This window comes from Periplaneta americana, chromosome 1, assembly GCF_040183065.1.
Source record: "Periplaneta americana isolate PAMFEO1 chromosome 1, P.americana_PAMFEO1_priV1, whole genome shotgun sequence".
Classification (NCBI taxonomy): Eukaryota; Metazoa; Arthropoda; class Insecta; order Blattodea; family Blattidae; genus Periplaneta; species Periplaneta americana.
Genome location: NC_091117.1, coordinates 1,387,501 through 1,413,518, shown reverse-complemented (window position 1 = coordinate 1,413,518; position 26,018 = coordinate 1,387,501). Strand labels below are relative to the sequence as shown.

The 26,018-nt window shown below is 38.3% G+C and overlaps 1 protein-coding gene across 1 annotated transcript in view; it reads left to right on the top strand.

The window, feature by feature from the left end:
* Positions 1–26,018, top strand: part of Dhc1 (Dynein heavy chain 1) — a 110,333-nt gene that overhangs the window by 53,386 nt on the left and 30,929 nt on the right. The window contains exons 28-45 of the mRNA XM_069824965.1: positions 436–676; positions 2,137–2,342; positions 2,421–2,584; positions 2,759–2,881; positions 4,599–4,791; positions 5,854–5,984; positions 8,044–8,192; positions 8,402–8,571; positions 12,068–12,294; positions 13,395–13,617; positions 15,000–15,198; positions 17,608–17,753; positions 19,596–19,811; positions 19,893–20,158; positions 20,232–20,400; positions 20,862–21,017; positions 21,819–21,974; positions 24,209–24,365. Of these exons, the coding sequence (XP_069681066.1) occupies positions 436–676; positions 2,137–2,342; positions 2,421–2,584; positions 2,759–2,881; positions 4,599–4,791; positions 5,854–5,984; positions 8,044–8,192; positions 8,402–8,571; positions 12,068–12,294; positions 13,395–13,617; positions 15,000–15,198; positions 17,608–17,753; positions 19,596–19,811; positions 19,893–20,158; positions 20,232–20,400; positions 20,862–21,017; positions 21,819–21,974; positions 24,209–24,365 (3,292 nt within the window). The remainder of the gene's footprint in view (positions 1–435; positions 677–2,136; positions 2,343–2,420; positions 2,585–2,758; positions 2,882–4,598; positions 4,792–5,853; positions 5,985–8,043; positions 8,193–8,401; positions 8,572–12,067; positions 12,295–13,394; positions 13,618–14,999; positions 15,199–17,607; positions 17,754–19,595; positions 19,812–19,892; positions 20,159–20,231; positions 20,401–20,861; positions 21,018–21,818; positions 21,975–24,208; positions 24,366–26,018) is intronic.

The window sequence follows — 26,018 nt, the reverse complement described above, 5'->3', positions numbered from 1 at the left end:
TTTCTTGCTAGATAAAATGTCAGAATTAAAATAGTAGTAATAATAATTATCTTTTTAATTTCTTTCTCTAGATGAAATGGTAGAATTAAAGAACAAGAAATATTTTAATTCTTTTTTCTGAATAAAATAGTGTACAGTACTTAGAAAACTGCAAAATATACTTTAAACATTTTCAAAATCTGTGCTTCATTGGCTGGTCATGATAATATCTTTGAAAAATATTGGAGTGCAAGAAGTCAAATGACTTTATTGTCAAACGCCTGGCATTAGAAAACAACAACAACATTTTTTTCTAGTGAACTTAGGAAACAACAGATACTCGCAATCCCCTTCCTGAATAAATGGCAGATCCGAAAATTAAGGAACTCTTTTGAATCCGTTTTTTTTTTCGACATCAAACAGTAGACTTAGAAAGCAAAACCCGCGCGTTTGCAGAAGACAATCGAGAGCTACGTGGAGAAGCGCATGGGCAACACATTCGGTCCTCCAGGAGGAAAGAAGATGATGGTGTTCATCGACGACGTGAACCTGCCGGAGATCAACGAGTGGGGGGACCAGGTGACGAACGAGATCGTGCGGCAGGCCATGGACATGAAGGGCTTCTACAGCCTGGAGAAGCCTGGCGAGTTCGTCACCATCGTGGACGTGCAGTTCATGGCGGCCATGGGGCAGCCAGGTGGGCCCCATTCTCTCTCATTCACACATGCATGCTGCAGTGTTGTGCACTCTGTGTTTCTTTCTTTCTTTTCTTTTTTCTTCCTTATTTATGTCATTTTTCTTGTTGTTAGTTACCCTTACTTCTCATAGATGGCATTCCATTCCGCCATTTTAGGTCTCTTTCTTCCTTTTACAGATATTTCTTTTCTTTCCGCCATTCATGGTCTCTTACTTCTCACGTATAAGGAGCGAATTTAAGTTATCACGTGACATGGGTTTTAGATTTTCATTGGCCCTATTGACATTTATTATTAATTAGCGTCGGTTCTCCTGAGAGGGACGCTTGACGCGGTGCAGTCTGGGGTCGACACTCGAAGAGTACGGTTGTGTGACAGCCGTGGAGAGCTGAGGGGTTTTGTTTAGCAGCTATCTGTGATGCGATCACGGACAACCCAGTCCGGGCAGGGATGTGTACTGCTGTAGTCGGGGCTTGATCGGGGATAGTGTCTTACTACATGTAGAAGCGTGGCCGAGCTGTGGTGTGGCGTGCTGTGTGATTACGGAGGCATGAGAGTTGAAGAGAGACCATTGTTGTTTGGTTTCGAGACTGGCCTACCAGGGATCATAACAGGTCTTCCTACATCAGTATTGTATGTTTCTTTTGATTAGTAGAAGTATATTATTTCATTTCATACAGAGTATTAGGTGATTCACGAATAAGCTGGCATTCGTCAAGTGTGTATTTTACATTGGTTGTGTTTGGTTTCGTATTAGTGCTTTCTGCCACATCCGACAAGTTTGGACTTGTCTGGCAAGTTACTTATACTTACAATCTGTTAGTATAGATGGTGTTACTATTGTGTGTAATGGTTTTTTTTTTAGTTGGTTATTTAACGACGCTGTATCAACTACTAGGTTATTTAACGTCGATGAGATTGGTGATAGCGAGATGGTACTTGGCGAGATGAGGCCGAGGATTCGCCATAGATTACCTTGCATTCACATTACGGTTGGGGAAAACCTCGGAAAAAACCCAACCAGGTAATCAGCCCAAGCGGGGATCGAACCCGCGCCCGAACGAAACTTCAGACCAGCAGGCAAGCGCCTTAACCGACTGAGCCACGCCGGTGGCTTGTGTAATGGTGAATGCCAGTTGAGTGAAGTTTAGTGGCAAGCCAGTTTCGATGCATTGGTGGAGTTATCAGTGACTGTATTTCTACTGCATCCTTTTTGTTCATTTTCCAATTACCGGAAGTGTTAGTTAATAAATGTAAACGGGTAGTTTATTATTTATGCTGAGTGTTTTCTTTTGTACCACCTCACCCATGAGACAGGCGACCCTATCATACGTTTGATGGCAGGATAAAACTTAATCGTTTAAGTATTATTTACTTGTTATTTATACCAACTATTCAAAGTAAACAGAGGCCCACCGTTGCAGTGTTGGGTCGTCACTATGAGCTGGAACGGTGTTTGCAGGAGGGGGGCGGAACGACATACCGGAGCGGCTGAAGAGGCAGTTCTGCATCTTCAACTGCACGCTGCCTGTGGACGAGGCCATCGACAAGATCTTCAGCGTGGTGGGGGAGGGGCACTACAACGCCAAGCGGGGCTTCACCGTCGAGGTCAGGAGTCTCGTCAAGAAGCTGGTGCCCCTCACACGGCACTTGTGGCAGAGAACCCGCGTGAGTGCGTGCTGCAGCTGGAGTTGCAACACTGTAGAGGCGAGCAGAGTCAAAGATGTATTGCTTGCTTGCTTGCAGGCACATCTGCTGCCCACGCCGGCCAAGTTCCACTACGTGTTCAGTCTGAGGGATCTGTCCCGCATCTGGCAGGGCATGGTGGGCACCCTGTGCACGGTGATCGAGAGCGAGGCCGTCCTCATGGTGCTGTGGAAGCACGAGTGCTCACGGGTCTTCTCCGACAGGTGGGCTGCGGCATCACGGCGTCTGCTTGGAGTGGAAGTTACCCTATTATTGGCAGTGAATCTGTCATCCCTTTCATTTATATAAGCTTTCTCTGAAAGTATCGATAGTCAGTTATTTTTTAATATTTACAGATTCTCCTCACTTGAAGCTTGAGTTTTCTTTGTCGCTGACAGGTTCACGCTTATGTCGGACAAGGAATGGTTCGACAGAGAGCTGCTCAACGTGGTGTCAGAGTGTCTGGGGCCAGAGTACTCCAAGATGGCCGAGCCGAACCATGTGTTTGTGGACTTCATGAGGTAAGACTGGAGTAAGTCTTATACCTGTATTTTACAATTTAATAATAATACTAATAATAATAATAATAATAATAATAATAATAATAATAACAACACTACTACCAAAAACTCAAGTTGACAAATACAATAGCTGCAGTCACACAACATATGGCGTACCAATCTTCCTATAGTGAGATAATATGGTGAAACTTCGATCCTACTACACATCACATAAGGGAGAAAAGAAGTATTTGAATTATGAAAATAACCTCAAAATTGTAGCATATTGCTCTGCAGATACAATGTGTTCACTGTGAAAGCTTCAAACGCACACAGTCCGCTCCAAAGACTTTCGTTTCTTGTATACCTGACAGATGATTTTTTTCCAATATTTTCACACACATTGATCATGTAACGCATTGATACCTCCATCACGCCTTTCTTCACTATGGTCCAGGGAAAATTCATTTATTTGTCCGTCTATCCATCCATCCATCTACTGACCTACCTACCTTACTTACTTACTTACTTACAAACGGCTTTTAAGGAATCCAGAGGTTCATTGCCGCCCTCACATAAGCCCGCCATCGGTCTCTATCCTGTGCAAGATTAGTCCAGTCTCTACAATCATATCCCACTTCCCTCTAATCCATTTTAATATTATCATCCCATCTACGTCTCGGCCTTCCAACTAACACTCTGTATGCATTTCTGGATTCGCCCATACGTGCTACATGCCCTGTCCATCTCAAACATCTGGTTTTAATGTTCCTAATTATGTCAGGTGACGGTATTTATCTACCTACCTACTTACCAAAAAACATATATGCAGCGCGTACCAAAAGCCTTAACAAACCAAATCTAACCTGTCACTGATCGTTTATTTTCCTTTCCAGATATTGACAACACTGTGATATATGCCATTACTGTCTTGAAATATAATTTTAGCTTATATTATATTTGTTTGTAGTAGTTAGTTCTGGTTGAGTAGAAAAGAAGACCTGACGGCCTTAACTCTTCTAGGCAAATAAATAAATGAATGAATGAATGAGTGGGTGAGTGAGTGAGTGAGTGAGTGAGTGAGTGAGTGAGTGAGTGAGTGAGTGAGTAAGTGAATACCCATTTCAAAACCCATATGCTGGATATAGTAGCAACTATAACTGAGATATATATGTGTCATTTTCTTAAGCGGAATTGAGGACCGTTTTTGCAAAACTTGCTAACTGAAAAAACTAAATTTTACAGGAGAGACAAAAAACTGAATGAAGACAAATAGGTTATAGGTGCAACCATCACACTTTGACAGACTCTAATGAAGAGAAATAATTCAATTTTACTAAGATAACTTTAACATCGTGTAGAGGCCTGCTTTATGTTAACGAATCCACCAAAATCTCAATTTTGCAAATTTTGCAGTTAGCAAGTTTTGCAAAAACGGTCCTCAATTGTGGAAATGTAATGTATTAAACATGATATATTTACATAATTTGATCCGCGCGTATATTTGTGAAGTTATTCCATCTCTCTGTTTCATTTGATGTATAGAAATACACAATGCATTCAGATATGTGTGGTGCATAGCAAGATCAATATAATATTTCAAATTATCCTAATAAACTAAAATAGCTACACATCATGAGCCCTCAGCATTGAAGCTCACGTGTCACGTCATTATTTACTACTGTGGTGGTCAGTCACTGCTATCTCGGTAATATCCTGTATGTGAACTCCTGTGCAGGGATGCGCCAGAGCCGACGGGAGAGGAGGGGGAGGACGCGGACATGGAGCTGCCCAAGGTGTACGAGCCCGTGCCGGACTGGAGCGAGCTGCGGGACCGCCTGGACATGTTCCTGTCGCAGTTCAATGAGATGGTGCGCGGCGCCGGCATGGACCTGGTCTTCTTCCCGGATGCCATGCTGCACCTCGTCAAGGTCGGTCTATGTGTAGCCTCACACTAGCATCATTCAAGGCAAACCTAAACGTAAACCTAATTTTGACATGAGATATAGGAACTATGCCATTAAGACGGGGACAATATACTGAAATTTCCAAATTTCTAACTTCCATATTTGTAAAGCCAGATTCATCAAAGTTTAATCTCTGGTATATCTGGTTTATAATGGCATATGTACAAAATTTCATCAGCCTATGATAGTGGTTTGCATTTTATTCATATTTTAATAAAATATTGTATCACTATGTAAGAAGTCCCTTCAGCCACGATTTACCTTATTCTTAACTGATAATCACTTTATAGTTCCTTATATTATATATGAGAACAAAACTTACTACAGGGTCTTGCTTGAAATGAATAGGCACTTTTTATTAAAAAAGAATAAATAATAGTAATAAATTAAGAAAAAGAAAAAGAGGAAGACCCCAGCCAACCTGGAAGTGATCAGCAAAATCACATAGTAAATTTTCTTCGCATGTACGAGTATGTTGTTGTTGTTTTCTAAGCCAGGCGTTTGACAATAAAGTCATTTGACCTCTTGCATTCCAATATTTTTCAAAGATATTATGGTCAGCCACTGAAGCACAGATTTTGAGAGTTAAAATAATGTAAATTGTGGTTCAAGGGCCTTCTTATATAAAGTGATACAGTGTATTATTGAAACATTAATAAAATTCAAACCACTTATCATAGGCGAATGAATCTTGTACACGTGCTTTTATTAACCAGATATACCAGAGACAAAAATTTGGTGAATCTAGCTTTACAAATATGGAATTTGTCTCCTTAATGCAACCATTCACGACTGTTACACTTGCAACAAACCGCTGGGACATGACTCAGAGACCTTTCTAGATTAACAGGACATCGTTACTTGACAACCAATTGTGTAAACCAATAATTTTCTAATCACCAAACATGCACTGTTTGCAATATTAACAATCCAACAATAGATAGAAAACACCTCGAAGTCTGCATTGAAGCATTCAACGATTTATGTTGGGAAGTCGCTACAAAGACATATTTTGTTCGTTTGCAGGTGTCGCGTGTAATCCGCCACCCCAGGGGCAACGTGATGCTGGTGGGGGTGGGTGGGTCCGGCAAACAGTCGCTCACCAAGCTGTCCTCCTTCATCGCCGGCTACAAGACCTTCCAGATCACTCTCACGCGGTGAGCTGTGCCACGACAAACTGGCCACTATGACACTCCTTAGTGCCTTAGCCATAGCAGATATAATGTAATCAATGCTGGAAGATTTGATAGAGTTGCTTGACGCGCCTTTCTGTTCAAAGTAATGCACTACAAGACTTGCATCGAGATCCTGGAAAGTTATCACAGTACTTTCCCTTGCATTTGGTGCGCTGAGAAAGTAAAAATGGGCTTCAAAGTAATGCAGGAGCATCGCTTCAATTTTTTCTTGGAGAAGGAAGATTTTTTAAGAAAGATCTTATAGGATATATCGCATAGCGCATTTCCCTCCCTATACCCTCTGAAATTAACTGTTTTCCATACCGTAAACTGGGGTAAACTTGACCTTTAATAAGAAAAAGTATTTAAAATATGATACCAGATGCGGTGAACGTACTTTTAAAGTTCCTGTTTTTTCTCCACTTAAGCATTTTTATTATTTTAAGTCACAAATAGGACGGATATTTTGATTTAATTTTTTATAGTCAAGTTTACCGTGCTTTACGATAAATTTCCAGTTTCCTCACCTAGGGCTGCTTTTAACATCATATACAATACTGGTACTTAATTTACACGTACCTACTGTTAATATGACGTGGTGCAAAGAAATGAACACACATAGTTTTCTTGATAAAGAAATTTTGATATCAATTAATAAATAAAATGTACTTTCATTTAATACAGGCAACAACTGCTAATGCAGCAAATGGTAACACTCTGGTTTAATGTGAGCAAAATCAACTAGCTCGTCTTTTATTTGTTAAGTATTTATGAAGGTGGAATATTTTAATCTTAAAAGCATAGTTGTCACATTCTTTTCTCTAGTAATACTACACCTCTACACTCCCCTAAATGACGCCACTTAACTCACTGTATTTGTTATCGATTATTTCATTTCAGCTACAAATTTATTGAGACTCGGAATCCAAGAGGGGCCCAATATTTAATCACTTTCACTATTTATATCTCATGTAAAATAATTACTAGAAGCTTGTTGCCATGGTTATATGAAAAGATGTAATGGAGATATACTTACGAAACAAAAAATAATTACTAGAAGCTTGTTGCCATGGTTATATGAAAAGATGTAATGGAGATATACTTACGAAACAAAAAATAATTACTAGAAGCTTGTTGCCATGGTTATATGAAAAGATGTAATGGAGATATACTTACGAAACAAAAAATAATTACTAGAAGCTTGTTGCCATGGTTATATGAAAAGATGTAATGGAGATGTACTTACGAAACAAAAAATAATTAATAGAAGCTTGTTGCCATGGTTATATGAAAAGATGTAATGGAGATGTACTTACGAAACAAAAAATAATTACTAGAAGCTTGTTGCCATGGTTATATGAAAAGATGTAATGGAGATATACTTACGAAACAAAAAATAATTACTAGAAGCTTGTTGCCATGGTTATATGAAAAGATGTAATGGAGATGTACTTACGAAACAAAAAATAATTAGTAGAAGCTTGTTGCCATGGTTATATGAAAAGATGTAATGGAGATGTACTTACGAAACAAAAAATAATTAGTAGAAGCTTGTTGCCATGGTTATATGAAAAGATGTAATGGAGATATACTTACGAAACAAAAAATAATTACTAGAAGCTTGTTGCCATGGTTATATGAAAAGATGTAATGGAGATGTACTTACGAAACAAAAAATAATTAGTAGAAGCTTGTTGCCATGGTTATATGAAAAGATGTAATGGAGATGTACTTACGAAACAAAAAATAATTAGTAGAAGCTTGTTGCCATGGTTATATGAAAAGATGTAATGGAGATATACTTACGAAACAAAAAATAATTAGTCAGAGGCATTTTGTAGCAACAGCAAACATTTTTTTCAATTTCCCAAAAGTTTGATGAAATGGACTTGGGGTCCCTCTTGGATTCCGGGTCTCAATTAAGAAATGTAGTGAACAGGTATGGAAACTGTTCCGTTCTTAGTGTCTGCATGCAAGGCAGGCTAACACAATTGTAAGACACACTGAGCGGAATGTGCATAACTTTCCTTGTGAATTGAAGGTCGTACAACTCCGCAAACTTCCTGGAGGACTTGAAGTTGCTGTACCGAAGCTGTGGTGTTCAGGGGAAGGGCACTACCTTCATATTCACTGACTTGGACATTAAGGAGGAGGGCTTCCTGGAGTACCTCAACAACATCCTGTCGTCAGGTACGGCTTGCGGCTCACTGTGATCTAGCTTCCACTGTGCAGTGCTTACTCTTAATGATGGCCTTGTGCTTCTTAACAAGGACTGTAATTTCAAGTTGATTGAACTTATTTACTTTATTGTATGTTTAATCATCATCGTGAATCACAAGTTAGGTCTTAGTACATCATCTTCCATTCATGCAGACATTATATGCAGGTGATTGTTGCAGGCGTGATATCCAACCTGTTCACTCGGGACGAGCAGCTGGAGATAATCTCAGAGCTGACGCCCATCATGAAGAGGGAGAACCCCAAGCGCACGCTGACGCACGAGCTGGTGATGGAGTACTTCCTGACGCGCACCTGCAACAACCTGCACGTCGTCTTCTGCTTCTCGCCTGTGAGTAGAAGCTGCATTAGTACGAGTATTCCAAGGAACTTCATTTGCAACTTGTGATCCTCATTTTTAACATTACATTATCATCATCATTAGACATTTCCAATTATAGTCGCGACGCTGTTATTTCCGACGTGACTCCTCCTCTTTGCTTACGTCTTAGGAAATCAAGGCTCTATAAAGTCTAGGTAGGTAGTATCATTCGCCATTTTTCTCTTTCGTTGCCGAGCTACCAGACGAGGAATCTATTTGCCACACCGTTAAACATTATCACGTCGTAGCTCCTATGATAATAAATCAAACGCACTGTAATTCAGCAAATAATGTCTTCGTGTGCTTTCTGCGAACACCAATGAAAGAGCCAAAATGGCAGGCGATTATATTAAGTATTTATCCAGCCTAAGGAAATGCATAACGTCTTCATCAGTGAATCACAAGACGCACACGTTTAAATGTAGCAGACCTGCAACATGATTGGCTGCTGGAAATTAGAGCAATGGGACTATAGTTACTTGTCGTCTCACAACATAGCCTCCTCTACAAAGTCCTATCTTGCATATCTTTCCCAGCTATATCCCCTCTCCAGTCACGTGATCCTAGGGCTTCCTAGTGTTCTTGTGCCTTTCACTGTCATTTCCAGTGTCTTCAACCTCATTTTCTCTATTCACAGCTTTCTGCCCAAGGGCAGATCCTTCACTGCAAACCCAGCATTCTCCTATCTTCCCTCTTAGTCTCCGCATATGATCTATATATCTTAATGTCGTCTATCATCTGACATCTTCTTCAGCTCCGATCTTTTCTCTCGTTTACCATTCCTTCCAGTGCATCCTTCAGTAAGCAGTTTCTTCCTTAGCCAGTGACCCAGCCAAATTCTTTTAGTCTTCCTGATCAGTTTCAGAATTTTTTCTCTATTGAGTCCTTTAATTTTGGAAGTCCTAATGTATGCCTAAGATCTTCATTTCTGAGTTCATCGCTTCTTTTCCATACATTTTAAAACTCCATTTCTCCTGCTTGAATTCTATTTATGTATTTTTTAATATGCTCCAAGTCTCAGCTCCATAATATGTAACTGTAGGTGTGTGTTAGCTCTTATACAACATAATTTTGATTTCCTTTGTTACATCCTAGTTCCATAAAATATTTTTTACTGTACTGCGAAATTTAGCACCCATTCCCAGTCTTGTCTTGAATTTTTCCTGAGCATGAAATCCTACTTCCCAAATAATCAGTTTCCTCTCTGATGACACCCATATCTGTCTGTAGTCTTCACTACTGGATATTTTTCTGGGTTTAAATGTAATCATATTTTTTTTACTTCTTTCCGCCATTCTTCTAACTTCTATTGTAATTTAATTTTGTTTTCTTCTCACATTAATATATTATCTGTAAATGTCAGAATTTTCAAATTGTCTTCTGTGTCTTATTTTCATACCTTTTAAAACTCGTGTAAAGCAATATTGAACAAGAATGGGGATAATAACTCGCTTTTCAAGTCCCTTTAATGCAGTTTGAATGTATTGTCGCTGCGCCTCCAAAAGTGTTTTCAAAAGAATTTTGTAGGAGGAAGAAAAAGCATTGCCACTCTTAATTATCTTGATTTTCAAAGCTGTTTTTGGTATAATTTCATCATTTATATTGTAATGATTGAAATTATATTGAAAGTAGCTTTGAAAATCAAGAGAATTAAAAGTGGCAATGTTTTTCTCTTTCTCCTGCAAAATCTTTTTAAAAACACGGAGGCTAGCGAATTTTGGAGGCACAGCAATGATCTACTTTTAATTCTGGCACTAATATTTGTATTAATAATTGTCTTCTAGAAAAGGCAATAAAATTACTTGGCATCCTTCTTGATACAAAATTAACCTGGGATTGCCACATTGAATACATCTCTCGGAGACTGTCCAGAGTCCTGTACCTCTTAAGAGTAATTAGAGACAAAGAACCCGGGCAGTACCTAAGAAGTGTTTATTTTGCTTTTTTTCATAGCATATTGAAGTATGGAATCCTGGTGTGGGGAAAAGCAATAAACTTATTGAAGTCCTGCTGATTCAGAAGAAAGCAATGAGAATTATCACAGAATACCAAGCAAAGCACATTGTAAACCACAGGAGTCCATCTTAACAGTTGTTAATGAATATATTCTGGAACTCCTTCTTTACATCAAGAAAAATCTTTATGGCTTCACCAGTAGGATGGATAAACATGAGTATAATACTCGGAATAAAGAAAAACTGGACATACCATTTTGCAGTCTATCCAAAGTTAAAAGTAGTGCTAACATGTTGGGCTGTAGAATGTTCAACATGTTACCACAGGAAGCACAGGAAGTGTCACTAGACATATTCAAAGTCAAAGTGAAAACGTGGCTTCTTAGAAACCCATTCTATTCTGTGCAAGAATATTTTGAATCAGAAAATCAAGCTGTAGATATTTTTTAGGTTTCTTTCTCTGAATTGTATTATTATTTTGTAATACATTAGGAAATTCTCATAAATTGTTAAGTTAATTCTTGTTTTCTTGTATATAAACAGAGCGTATCAAATAATATTTGTGATCAGTGTGTTACAATTTTCATCTAGATATTAGCCTATTTTTGATAATCTTGACTCTCAATTGTAAACTCTAAGGAGTATTTGTGATCATTTTGTTTTATATTTAATGTTGTAGTAGAATAATTTTCATTTTAGCACGATAATTTCACACGTGTAATTTGACAATGTCATTAGCTTTTGCTATAACGACAGCTGATAAATACTATACTATACTATACTATACTATACTATACTATACTATAAAGCTACCAATATTTTATTTCTGTCACTCGATTCAAAAGCTTCACTTGTATCTGAGAGTATCCTTAATGTATTTCCATCTCTTCTCAAAGAATTGTCTGAGTGTGAATACGAGGACTGCAGTCGAGTTCTCTGGTCTGAAGGCATGTTCTTCTTCTTGAAGTTTCTTTCAGTTTCCTTTGTCAACCTTAAATATATTATTCTTTCATAGATTTAAGACACTGAGACATTAAAGTAGTCCTCATCATCATCAGCAGCACTACAGTCCTGTTCGAGCCTTGGCTACCTTCAGGACTCCCTGTCCCTGACAACCTTCCACCACATTAAAGTAATAACTCTATCATTTTATTTCTACGATCTTTTTTGTGCTCTTTCTTGAAAATTGGTATGATAAATCATTTTTGGTATTGTTCCTTCTTTCCAAATTATTCTCATCAGCTATAAACCCTCTCATTACTACTACTACATCCACCGAGGATCATCACCATTCTTACCTTTGGACCACGAGTCACGGGTTCAAACCTGATCAACAGCAATGAATTTTTAGGCAGAAACTTCTGTCTAATGAGGAAGTAAAGCTGTTGGTCTTTATGTAACAGATTTACTGCATGCAAAAAAGCCTTTGTTTATGGATAAAGATGACATTGTGTGTCCAGCCCAAGAAGCAGAAACAAAGAGAGAGGTCATTGCGGTCTGGTTGGTTGCAGGTGGGGGAGAAGTTCCGCAACCGAGCCATGCGGTTCCCGGCCCTCATCTCAGGCTGCACCATCGACTGGTTCCAGCCCTGGCCACGTGATGCGCTTGTTCTGGTGGCGAAGCATTTCCTGGCAGAGTTTGAGATCGCCTGCACCTCCGAAGTGAAGGACGAGCTGGTGTCTGCCCTAGGCACCATCCAGGACGTCGTGGCCACCACCTCTGCAGAGTACTTCCAGCGGTGGGTGGGCGAAGTCATGTTCAGTAGACATTCATCTATAGTTCAACATCATCTTCCCGCTGTAACATAAGTTGTTGATGTTAGAGACATTAAGATATACTTCAACCAAATTACTGGTATATGACTGTGTCTAATTAATACACATTACTTCATTACTTGACTACTCAGTGCAAATAATAATACCAGTAATAAAAATAATAATAATAATAATAATAATAATAATAATAATAATGATAATAATTCATACAGCGTTCTTAAATAACCAAGTGAAAAAACAGTAACAATAATAATGATAATAATAATAATAATAATAATAATAATAATAATAATACTAACAATAGCAAGAAGAAGAAGAAGATAGTTTTGTTCTTCGAATCTCAAGCAGTAATCCAGGCCATAAATTCAACTAGATTGTATGAAATAAAAAGATAATAATAAAAAATAAAGAAAGTCATTGGATGATAAAACAAGTCAAAATCTAAATAAAAACTGTTTTCCAGTAGATCCCAGCCTACCGTGGCTTGAATGGTAATGAGGTAGCTGATATATTATTAGCAAAGAAAGGAAATAAAATTTTTATAAAAAGAAAACACAGTTTTTCATATGAAGCTAAAGGCCTAAAGCAGATTATAAAAAAAAATCTTACTTTCAACTATGAGCACAATTTAATAGCTGAAAATCAAAATTCAAGATGGAAGGATTCCTTCTAAGATTTAAAATGATTACTTCCTGAACTAGTATCTAGAAAATTGTCGCAGTTATATTCAGACTGATCATGATTGCCTAAGTAAAATCATCTTCATAGATTGGTTTATTAATTTCTACGCACAAACGGTGAAGATATGGATGTGGAACTCTTGGCAAGCTGTGAATCTCTCAAAGCAACAATCCACTAGGCTTAGACTTCTAGCTGGTAATGCTGATGGCAGTGGTGCGATCATAATGATGTTGATAATGCAATTTCATGTTTTCAAAACTAATAACTTTACACAGCTCTGGGGTAAATATTACCGTACATGATATGTGCCATGTTTGTAGCTTTCTCCGGTGAACATTCACTTTGGTTGTGATTTTAACGATGCTGATGTGTTGATTTCCAGATTCCGACGTGCGACTCACGTGACTCCGAAGTCGTACCTCAATTTCATTGGAGGTTATAAGAATATTTATCAGCAGAAGCAAAAGGAATTGAATGACGGAGCCCAGAGGATGGACACAGGCCTGGCGAAACTGGAAGAGGCTTCAGCATCTGTAGAAATTCTCAAACAAGATCTGGCGGTCATGGAGCAAGAACTGGCCCAGGCTTCAGAGAAAGCTGAAAATGTATGTTGGAAGTCTCTGTCTGTCGTTGTCATGTACAGGGTGATGGAGGAGTTCAGCTGTATCTCCACTGAGAACATCTCCTAAAATATTTACTATTCCTTTAAACCACCCTTTATATATTATATGAATTTCATTCATTCATAGTGTTCTGCCCAAGGACACGTCTTTCACTGCAAACCCAGCATTCTCCAGTCTTTCCTATTTTCTGCCTTCCTCTTTGTCCCCTCATGATCCGTATATCTTAATGTCGTCTATCACCTGATATCTTCTTCTGCCCCAAACTCTTCTCCCGTTCACCATTCCTTCCAGTGCATCCTTCAGTAGGCAATTTCTTCTCAGCCAGTAACCCAACCAATTCCTTTTCTCTTCCTGATCAGTTTCAGCATCATTTTTTCTTCACCCACTCTTTCCAACACAGCTTCATTTGTTATTCTGTCTGTCCATTTCACACTCTCCATTCTTCTCCATATCCACATTTAAAATGCTTCTAGTCGCTTCTCTTCACTTCGTCGTAATGTCCATGTTTCTAACCCATAAATATATGAATTTATAGAACTAATATTCTATGTATTGGTTGAACCAATCATCTGATTTTTACTACATATATGGACTCTCGCTTTGAGAGAGGAACAGAGATTGAGGGTTTTTGAAAATAAGGTGCTTAGGAAACTATTTGGGGCCAAGAGGGATGAAGTTACAGGAGAATGGAGAAAGTTACACAACGCAGAACTGCACGCATTGCATCCTTTACCTGACATAATTAGGAACATTAAATCCAGATGTTTGAGATGGGCAGGGCATGTAGCATGTATGGGCGAATCCAGAAATGCATATAGAGTGTTAGTTGGGAGGCCAGAGGGGAAAAGACCTTTGGGGAGGCCGAGACGTAGATGGGAGGATAATATTAAAATGGATTTGAGGTAGGTGGGATATGATGGTAGAAACTGGATTAATCTTGGTCAGGATAGGGACCAATGGCGGACTTATGTGAGGGCGGCAATGAACCTATGGGTTCCTTAAAAGCCAGTAAGTAAGTAAGTATAAAATTATATATGATCATAGCTTCATTAGCCTCTCACACAGGGTGTCTTAATACATAATAGCGACTTCTGGCTGATACCGCATTTTTGCGCAATTTAAATTAGCTTCGATTTAGTATTACAAAAACGTTTTCAGTTCGGTAAAATAGACAATAAAGAACACAGAACATTAAAAGAATAAGGAAAGAAGGTAAATAGCGTACTTCGTTAGACACTTAACTTTTCATTATTCATGTTTATCTCATTCCCAAACTATGTTAGATGTTTTCCTAAACATGTGACGTATGTCCATCACAGGATTATTTTATTTTCTATGAAAAAATGTCTTGGTTGGTTCCGTAGGTACTCATAGAAGTGACGGAAAGAGCAATGCAAGCAGAAACGGTGAAAAATCAAGTGCAGAAGGTAAAGGAGAAAGCAGAGGCGTTGGTGAAATATATCTCAGCGGAGAAAGCGCGAGCGGAGCAGAAACTGGAGGCTGCCAAGCCAGCGCTGGAGGAGGCAGAGGCCGCCCTCAACACCATTAAGCCCGCTCACATCGGTGGGTGGGATTTTAACGGAAACATACACCTCTGATGTCGAAAATACTATTTTTTCATCACCATTACCTGATATATCATGTTTATCAACGTCTCGAAGCATGAAAAGAGTGTCATTACTGACAACTGTAATTTTTTTCACAGTATGAAAAAAAATAATAATAAATTGTTATTATGGATATACAATGCTTACAACTGGGTAGTTTGTTTCAGTTTAATTCTGTTTTTCATAACTGACTAAAATTTGTACATTTTAAAAATGTTATGTTTTTCTGCAAATATTGGAATGGTGATGAAAAAATTAATGTATATGACCCTTGCCTAAACGATGCTTTTCTTTACTCGTTTTTTTTCTAATTTAATCACTCGTAAAAAAATCGTCTGTTTAGTGACTTGTTATATAGATTCTTGTTTTGATATACCTTCTGCCTCTGTACAATGATTTCTTCAAAATATTGGACTATTTTGTCCTTATTCAGTAACTACAAGTCGCGTCTTCCAAAAATAATACACGTGAAATATGTATATTTTTCTAAAAAAGAATAGGCATTCATTACCAAAAATAATAAAATGGTCATCAGTAAAAAAATTTGTAGTAACAACTTTCTCCTGGCTATTACGGAAATATGAAGATAAAAACACTTCATTTTGCAAAGGAAGTCAAAATCTACCGTCAGAGTTCGATCCTCGCCACAAATAATATAAACACCAGACAGGGCCTCCAGAATGCATGCACCTCTGAGTTGTGAAGACTACAAGTCGTATTTATTTGAAATGACAGTTTACTGAAAATCAGTTGTAATGATGTTTTGCATAATTTTATTTGTGTGGCTCACGTATTAAGTAACATACCAGCACTAGTATATGGAGACCACGAAGAGAGACAGAACCATGGTACAAGTATGCAAAAGTAGAATGGAGAGAAAGATGCATGGAGGGACAGAATGCGAAATGAGATTTTAAGAATAAAAACAAAAATAAATGATGCAGTAACTACCAGCAGGAACCTGAAATGGAGTTGGACGGGCCACATCATGAGGCTGAACCCCAGCAGATGGACAGTCTGGGACCCCAGATGCGGGGTCAAAGGACATGTTGGGTCAGGAGGACAACGGCTGCCAGAGAGAGGACAGAGTATCAGCACAGCATCGCAGAACATCCCTCAATGAGACATCACATAGAAGAGCACATCGCAGAGAACAGCAAGGGAGAAACTAAAAGAACACGTGCAAAAAGTGTTACGACTTGAAGGAGGATCCTTCCTGGCGTGGCTAACTGGTATCACCTTCCTAGGAAGAGGCCCGTGCCCCAAGGGGACGTTGAACTGTAGTGTAGATGTCTGTATGCGAGACTAATTAGTAAATAATTATTTATAGATTACTATGGCTTCAATCGAAAACTTCTTCAGACATAAAGTTACATCTTGTTGTTTTCTAATGCCAGGCAATGATACAAAACAAAACATGTGAGAACAAATGAATGAGATGTATAAACAATTGAATTCTGTTTTAGATTTAAGGGGATACTATGGTGAAATAATGGTGAAAAATTAAGAAAATCCACTTAAAAATTTATTGTGACTCTTTATTTAGACCGAGCTCAAAAAGTTAATTAATTTATGTTCTCATGACTATTTTGAAGCTTTTGAGCTAATATGAACTAAAAATTGTGAAAATTGTGACGCAAGGGGCTTTTTTAGTGACATCAATATAAAATACATTTAAAAAATATCATTTCAAAACTATTTGTCCTAAAGGCACCAAATTTTGTACAGATGACAGTATTGTAGGCATGTTTATGTAGTTTAAAATTCATGAATTTTGGATGAAAATTGTAAAAGATTTAAAACTCACATAAGTGTCACCTTAAGTATCGTAATATAGATGTGTCATTTGAAATTTCTAAGGGGGTGAGGGGAAGGCGTGAGCAGATGAAACCTAAAATGCGATTGACACTGATTTTAAACTTCCCCCTCAAAATGTAAATTGTCGTTTATCGTTTAAGTTTAATTTAATTGAAATGAATAGTTACCGGTATTTAGACTGGGGAGTTTTGAAATGAAAGCCTGATATAAATAAATATAATTCGAGACAAATCATAATGTGTTCATCACACTCCACCTCAACTTTCTCAATGATTTTTACAACAGACGGTAGTTGGTTGCCTTTTCTTCACTCATATTAACAGTAAGCAGTAAGGGATGAGTGCCTCGAGTCTTCCTGACGTTATGAGTTGTCCACAACTATTCATATTAGTAACTCTAAAAAAATACATACGAAAATGTATTTCGTGTGTGTAATGAAAAATTTCATTTGTGTGTGTCTTCAATGATACAGCAGGTCAAATAAATGTATTGTGAATGGGAATAACATTGTCAATAATAGAAATGCACAGATCTCCCTTGGTTGCAGCCACGGTGCGCAAGCTGGGGCGTCCCCCGCACCTGATCATGCGCATCATGGACTGCGTGCTGATCCTGTTCCAGCGCAAACTGCACCCTGTCATAGGCGACACCGCCGCACCCTGCCCCAAGCCGTCCTGGGCGGAGTCCCTCAAGGTGAGGAGCTAGCTGCACGTGGAATGAGAAACGTGTAGCAGGGCTCTTGTTACTCTAGCAGTAACTTCTGCTTACAGTCGGTGTCATATATTTTGGGCAGTAATTCTCATATTAGAAGCAGGTTTTGCTCAGTTCCTTAAGAGCGGACAGCATACTATAAAAACAATATTAAATCCTATGCGTCAATTCAGTTGTAGATCTCTCATTACGTCATCGCTACAGTCTTGTGATCAGTTGAATTATATGTTTTGATGCGAACTCAAAACTTGAAAGCATGGAGCCAGTGTTCCAACTGAATGGAGAAAAGCCGGAGAATTTCCCTCCTTCTGGATTTTTTTCTCCGAACTTCTGCATTCCTGTGTTCATTTCCAATCGATGAAAGAAAATTCCACTCTCTGAATACACGTTTTAATGTTATTAGTACCAGATTGAATAACAATATTTTTCCTGAAATTGCATTTCCGGAAACTTACTTTTATTTTCTGTACAGGAGTCAAAACATTTTCTCGTCTACAGTGAATTTGGTGTCGTTTGTGAATATCACCATTTAAAAAGAAATACATCGCATCTGCCTCTGCTGCGGACATGGTAGTGCACAGCACTGGGAAGATAAAATGTATACAGCACACTATTAATACATTTCAGATTGTGTCCTCTTTTTTTTTTTAACTATGTCAGAAATACTATACATTTGTTGTTTTCATAACCGTATGTTGCTGTTTTTTTTTTTGCTTTCATAATAGATTTTGTAATTGATTTGTACCTGTTAAGTCATAACAAGGTAAAATAGAAACAGTTATCGCGGTACCAGAAATTCAGAATACCGTGTCACGTGTCACAGTAATTAAAATTGACTTTAATAATAATATTTTTTTTTTTTTTTTTTTAGATTTATTCGTTCCATAATATTCTTACATTTGCTTCATAGCATAGAATAAAGAACATGTCCAATTCTTACGTTTAACAATAAAATGCAATACATATAAAATGCAAATATGAAATATGTACAATAATATTTTATACAATGTAATATGTTTGCCATTTAATAGTATTAAAATATTTACACAGTACTGTGAAATGTCAAGAATTCGTCTACAGAATAGAAAGTGTGAGATATTAAGTAATTTTTTAGTTTTACCTTAAATAATGCAGGGTTTTGGCTATGATTCTTAATGTCTTCAGGAAGACTATTGAACATTTTTATCGCTATGATAAATTTGATGATGGCATATGAAAATCATTCTTTCTGCGGGTATTTATACTATGTATGGCTGAGTTAGTTGGAAAATTTTCTTTATTACATAAGAGGAAATTTATTGTAGAGTATATGTATTGATTTGTTAAGGTTAGAATCTGTAATTTTTTTTTAAATAATCTACATGATTCTCTAGCCTTTGCTCAAACTATTATTCTAATGGCTCTTTTTTGTAATAAGAATATATTTTTATTATATGCAGAACTTCCCCAAAATATTATTCCGTAGGACATAATGGAATGAAAATACGCAAAATATATTGTCTTTAAGATACTGCTGTTTACAAATTGTTGTAACGACCTAATTGCGAAGCATGCTGAGCTAAGTTTGGGGGTTATTTCTGTAACTGTAACTGTAAACTTTAAAACCGAATGTTGTAATTATTGAAATAAATACTTTTAAAAAAATTAGTAGGTTATGTCAGCAAGAAACTCTTCCCCTGTACATTTTATTAGTTGAAAGACTGCATGAAGCCGTCAGATTTTTCAACGTTAAACCGGTTTTAAGTTTGCATTCGACCTGCTGCACATGAGATCTGGCAACACTCCGTCTGTGTCCTGTACTGAACCAGTTGTACTTTTGTCCAGATGATGGCCAGCACGACTTTCCTGCTGCAGCTGCAGAACTACCCGAAGGACATAATTAACAACGAGATGGTGGAGCTGCTGCGGCCGTACTTCGAAATGGAGGACTACAACATGGACACCGCCAAGCACGTGTGTGGCGACGTGGCGGGGCTGCTGTCCTGGACCAAAGCCATGGCCTTCTTCCACAGCGTCAACAAGGAAGTGCTGCCCCTCAAGGTTCTCTCCTCTCGTTCAGTTGCACTTCGTCGCATTCTCCTCCTCTCTCCCTCGTGCCTGTAGTGGGGATGTCTTGTGCAGGCGAACCTGACCCTGCAAGAGGCCCGCCTCACCGTCGCCATGGCCGACCTGGCGGCGGCGGAGCAGGAGCTGGAGGAGCGCGAGCGGGCCCTGCAGGAGGTGAAGGAGCAGTACGACGCGGCCGTGTCGGAGAAGCAGCGGCTCACGGACGCGGCCAACAGCTGCCTGCGCAAGATGACGGCCGCCACGGCGCTCATCAACGGGCTGGGCGGCGAGAAAATCCGCTGGACGCAGATGAGCCAGGACTTCAAGGAGCAGCTGGGCAGGTGAGCAGTGCAGCTTACCAGTGCTGGCACGGGGAGGTGCAGCTTGCTACTTGCCGTGCACTGTGTGTTGCAGGCTCGTGGGTGACGTGGTGCTGGCGACCGGCTTCCTCTCGTACTGCGGCCCGTACAACCAGGAGTTCCGTTCCGGACTCATCCGCAGCTGGATGAGCAACCTGAAGAGCCGCGACATCCCCTTCACCCAGGACCTGAACATCTCCAACATGCTGGTCGACAGTGGCATGGTATGTACATCTTAAAACAATTATCTGTAAATGTCGACAACGTCGAGTGATACATTGTTATCTTTCTTCAGCATATTGCTGCACAACACTGTGGCTGTTGTATCAAGATTGCGTTTTAAGAAGATTCTTTTTTATTCACTGCTGAGAACATTATGCGAAGTGCCCACAGAACCAAAAATCTGACATTCGATAGATCTGTCACTTCCCTATAAAGCTGCAATTCAATGACTGAAATCTCATTACTGAAGCAATGAGGATAGATAAAATTTTACTTTAATCAGTAATGAATAAAATGGTAACTCAGATATTATCGATAATTTCATATATCTATAAACTTTAATTGCAACTAGGAAGACTCTTCGGTTTCCTTGTCAGTCTTGGATGGTGCAAGTGTGCCCACTCGCTCAGCTAAGGAGTAAAACACGTCTTGCAGCTCAGTTGTGTTGTGAACTTGCTTCCAGGTGTCAGAATGGACCTTGCAGGGCCTGCCGAGTGACGAACTCTCGGTGCAGAACGCAATCATAGTGACCAAGTCCAGCTCGTACCCGCTGCTGATAGACCCGCAGACCCAGGGCAAGATGTGGATCAAGAACAAGGAGTCCAACAACGAGTTGCAGGTGACGTTTATGTCTACGACATAACAACATTATTGATATTGAACGTGATCTCTCCCAAGTGGACATTAATAGGGCCTGCTGTATGTATAGCAACGTCAAAAGTTTCAGTGAACCTCGGATATAGTGAACAAAATATGCTGGTCCTCAGAGGTTCACTATAACCGAAGTTGTCTCTACAGACATTTCAGTAACATCTAATTACACAAGAATTCATCTATAGAATAAAAGTTATGTTTGAATAGAAAGAATCTTACTTTCTCCTTGAAGCTGTTTGCTTGATGCTTGTCAGTAATTTGTTATAAGTTTTACTTTCTATATTTAATTTAACACATTTTTTATGAATACAGTCAACTTCGGTTATAGTGAACCTCTGTAGACCAGCATATTTTGTTCACTATATCCAGAGTTGACTGTATTTGTCCTACAGAATTTAATATGTAAATGGACCTTTTGTCGCACATCATGACTCAACATCTAAATTTCTCAATTTGTCTCTTAGATAACAAACGATTTCTGAAATAGAAATACAAGCAAGTGGAAGAACTTTAGAAAATGTAAATAGTTCTCCCTACCCCATGTATTATTCTAAGTGCCCTCTTTTGTAATTTGAAAATACTTTCATTACCTTGATCTTTTCCCCAAAAATTGCACCATATCTTAAGTAGGAATGAAAATGAGCAACATATATATTTACTTTTGTTTTAGTGATTTAATTAAAAAACAAATAGAACCAAGTTTTGATATTAACGACTTAATGTGGCTATTCCATTAGAAACTGTGTCTTGTCTGGCCCGTGTGCAGATCACGTCGCTGAACCACAAGTACTTCCGCACGCACCTGGAGGACAGTCTGTCCCTGGGCCGGCCGCTGCTCATCGAGGACGTGGGGGAGGAGCTGGACCCCGTCATAGACAACGTGCTGGAGAAGAACTTCATCAAGTCCGGCTCTATCGAGAAGGTGAGCAGCTGACGATGACGTCATGCAGACAGACCGGAAAACTGAATAAAGAAGATGATCTTGATTCAAACAATTAAATTTACCGGTACCGGTATGCAAAGTTCACTCAAATGATGTCCAAAAACTCTTCAGCATTATAAAACTGTCCTTCAACAGTAAATGCTTCATTAATGTTCTAAACAAGGCATGTATCCTTTACTTTTGAAGTTAAAAACATGGATCCACTATTTCTTACCCTTTCGTAAATAGTGTAATACTGAGTTTCAGCACTCTTAAATCAGATTTGTCTTTTGTATTCTAACTGTGAATCTGATCATTACACATGAAACTGTTCATAATTTTACTTAGCTTGATGCACTACATTAAATATGTAAGAACATGGAAAGGTCAAAAAATGACCGACAGGAATCATATCTCCCAGCATGCATTGTACATCTAATTATCTTTTTCAGCATTTTAAAAATCAGATGATTGTCTTTGCAATTTCCCTAAAACATTATACCATACCTTTTGAAAGGTATTTCCCACATATGCTAAATATAAAGTTTTAATACTACTGCTCTTGATTAAAACTATAGAAAGGGCCTGCAGGAGATTCTGCAATACCAATCCTGCGTAGATTACATTTTTATAGGCCATAATATTTACAAGTATTCATAGCATAGTTTGTACACAGAAATAATTGCGTGTGACAAAAAAAATGAACTCATATTTAAATTAAATGTTCATTGAAGCAGTCACGATCTGTAAGATCAGTCATTCAATTACACGTACTGCATAACATCTCCCCTTTTTTTTAATTTGCTTAAGAAGCATTTTAATTTTTTATTTATTGTTATATTCTGATCTTATTATTATTTTAACAGAGTGGTAAGACACAGGTAGAGATGACTTTGAAATAACTTTGCTGTCTTTCTTGGCCAAGAAATCAGCTGTCTCACTACGTCCCACTCTGCAATGTGCAGAATCCACCAATCATTAATTTCATTTGATCAGTTTCTTAAGATTTTATGACACTCTAGAATACTGAGGCTTTTTCCTGTTACATCCAACGCTACAGCCAGGATACCATCGATTATTAATGCTAAAAAAAAATAAATAACAAAGTTGTTCTCCTAACATAGTATGCAATCTCGCATCAATTGTTTACTGCTCTGGAAGTGATCAATACTTCAGTTTTCCGCCAGTAGATCTCCGTAAAGATATGTAAGACATTAAGAAAAGTGTGTCTGAATTTGTCAGCCTATTTTGTAAACAATTTTCTTTCAAAAGCTGGACATTCGAATGTGCCTTCCTGTATTGCACCATCCCTTAGATCTGTAATAATTATTATCAGTTATTGGTGAATTTTTTTGCTGCAAAACTCTAAACATTGTTTCCATATATTACTGTGATGCACCAAAGTACATACGGAGTTTCAGTGCAGTAATTCTGTTTTTTCATATGGTGAAGAAATGGTAGAACGAAGAAAAATTCTCTCTGGCACCGGTATTCGAACCCAGGTTTCCAGCTTTACGTGCTGGCGCTTTATCCACTAAGCCACACCGGATTTGAGTTCCAATGCCAGAACACAATGTCCAACTCTCTGCATCATAATCCACAGTTAATTCCCGATTTACCACGAAAATCGTCTGTAGCTGCATTTAGATTGGCAACAGGCCATGATTATTTGGCCAAACACCTGCATAGAATTGGAATATATCAGTCCCCTGACTGCCCATTGTGCAACTCAAACCAAGAAATGGATTCGGAACACCTCAAAATCTGTGCTTCAGTGGCTGGCCATGATAATATCTTTGAAAAATATTGGAGTGAAAGAGGTCAAATGACGTTATTGTCAAATGCCTGGCATTAGAAAACAACAACAACACTATATACAGAGGTGCACTCATTACGAGTGACTAAGTGGCCGGGGTCCGACAGAACATGGCGCCATCTTGAATCACAAAGTAATTACCTACGCTTTATCATATTACTATGATGTACCGAAGTACATACGGAGTTTCAGTGCAGTAATTCTACGTTTCCATATGGTGAAGAAATGGTAGAACGGAGAAAAATTCTCTTCAGCATTGGGGCTCAAACCCAGGTTTCTAGCTTTACGTGCTGGCGCTTTTTTTCTCATATTGTTTTCACAGTTGAACATAAGTGTTCTGTAGTACAGCTACATTCAGGAGTTCGTCCATTTGCAAGCCCTGCAAAGCCGCAGTTGAAGGTAATTATTTTGATCGCAGGTCGTTGTAGGTGACAAGGAGTGCGACGTGATGCCGGGCTTCATGCTGTACATCACCACCAAGCTGCCCAACCCCGCCTACTCGCCGGAAGTCAGCGCCAAGACGGCCATTATAGACTTCACTGTCACAATCCTGGGCCTGGAGGAGCAGCTCCTGGGTAGGGTCCACTGCAACATTCGAGTGTCTTATTTTCTTCCTCTTTCAGCATCTCTTTTCTTCCTTACTGTAAGGTAATGTATGTAAGGATGAGAGTGATGTAGTCCTAAGCCACACACACAAAAGGTTAAGAGTACAAAGCTATTAGGTGCGGTATCATAATTTCTTTGGTGTGTACTGACGTCATTTGTTGAGTAATTTTTACAGTATTTTAATAGCAGCTTCCTCATACGTGTAAGAAATGAACTCGCACAAAATACCATTTTTGTTAAAAGTGTGGCTTTGGACTATCTTATTCTCACCCCTGCATATTTATGTATTTCTAGTACAGTGCATTACATTATACAAGGATGCGTTTTCTAATTAAGTGCATGGTTAATTAGAAGATTAGACTGAAATTCTGCATAGTTTGATAACGGCACATCGTTGGCTCACCTGCGAAAGCATTCTGAAGAGCTGAGTTCCGTCCCTTAGTCACTGCAGTAGGATTGCCAAACTTTCTAATGACAGTAAACAACGATACATGTTAATGTTTTTATTTAATTTGCAAGAGAGCCGTCCATTTTATTTAAAAACTACAAAGGGATAAATCATCCTTTCTCAGTTTCTCTAATGATAAAAGTAAAAATCAGAATCGTACGGATAACACTTATCGAGTAAAACAGAGTTAAAATTTAGGGGAAAATGATTTTTTTTTAAGAAAAATATTCATTTGGGACTAATATGGTATTAACATTTTTGTTGTGTATGCCTGGGTTAAATCCCAAATCTCTCCACAGTGCATATGAAGGGAAGGCATATGTCACTGTTGATAGTGATTCGTCTGTAGGATGGGGACGTTAAGACTGGCAGCTCCTTTGGTGCTCTTCAACAGGAGTAGGCTACATGCCGGCACCGGGTTTCCCCTTCTCCCTTCCCCACCTTCATCATCATCCTCACCCATTCCCTACACTACACTTAACATACACTCACCCTAGTACACGACATAACTCTTCACAGATACACATCATGCATAACGTGGCCCGCCGAAGTGGTGTGCAATTTGAAAATAGGTCACAGTCCTGCCATCTATCAGCAGATGCGGAACCCAAATCATGCAAAGTGAAGTGGTTAGGCATTAGACACACACACACATTTTTTTTCTGTAGTCTATCCAAGGAATAAGTTGTTAAAATCTGCACAATTATATAACTTCCACCCTGTATCATTTATGCCAAGTAAGAATCTGATCCCTGTTACATAATCATTTTTTTTTCAGCTATTTTGTATAATTTCAGCTTAGATCATTGTAATCCAATTTTTCTGTATAATTTCAATCTATAAGTAGTTTATTGTAATTTATGTTGTTCCCAATTTTTTGTATAATTTCAATCTAGCTGTTATTTCCAATTTATCATAATTTTCATTCTATTTGGAGTTAATTATAATTTGTTGTTCTGAATTATTTTGTGTAATTTTAATCTTTTAATATCTAATTTTAAGATTTTTATGTAACTATAAGATTTTGTATATAAGTCTATTGACTGATAATAAATAATATTATTACCGGTATTATTATTATTATTATTATTATTATTATTATCATCATCATCATCATTATCATCATAACCATTATCATTAATATTATCACCATTATTATTTATTATTAGAGCAC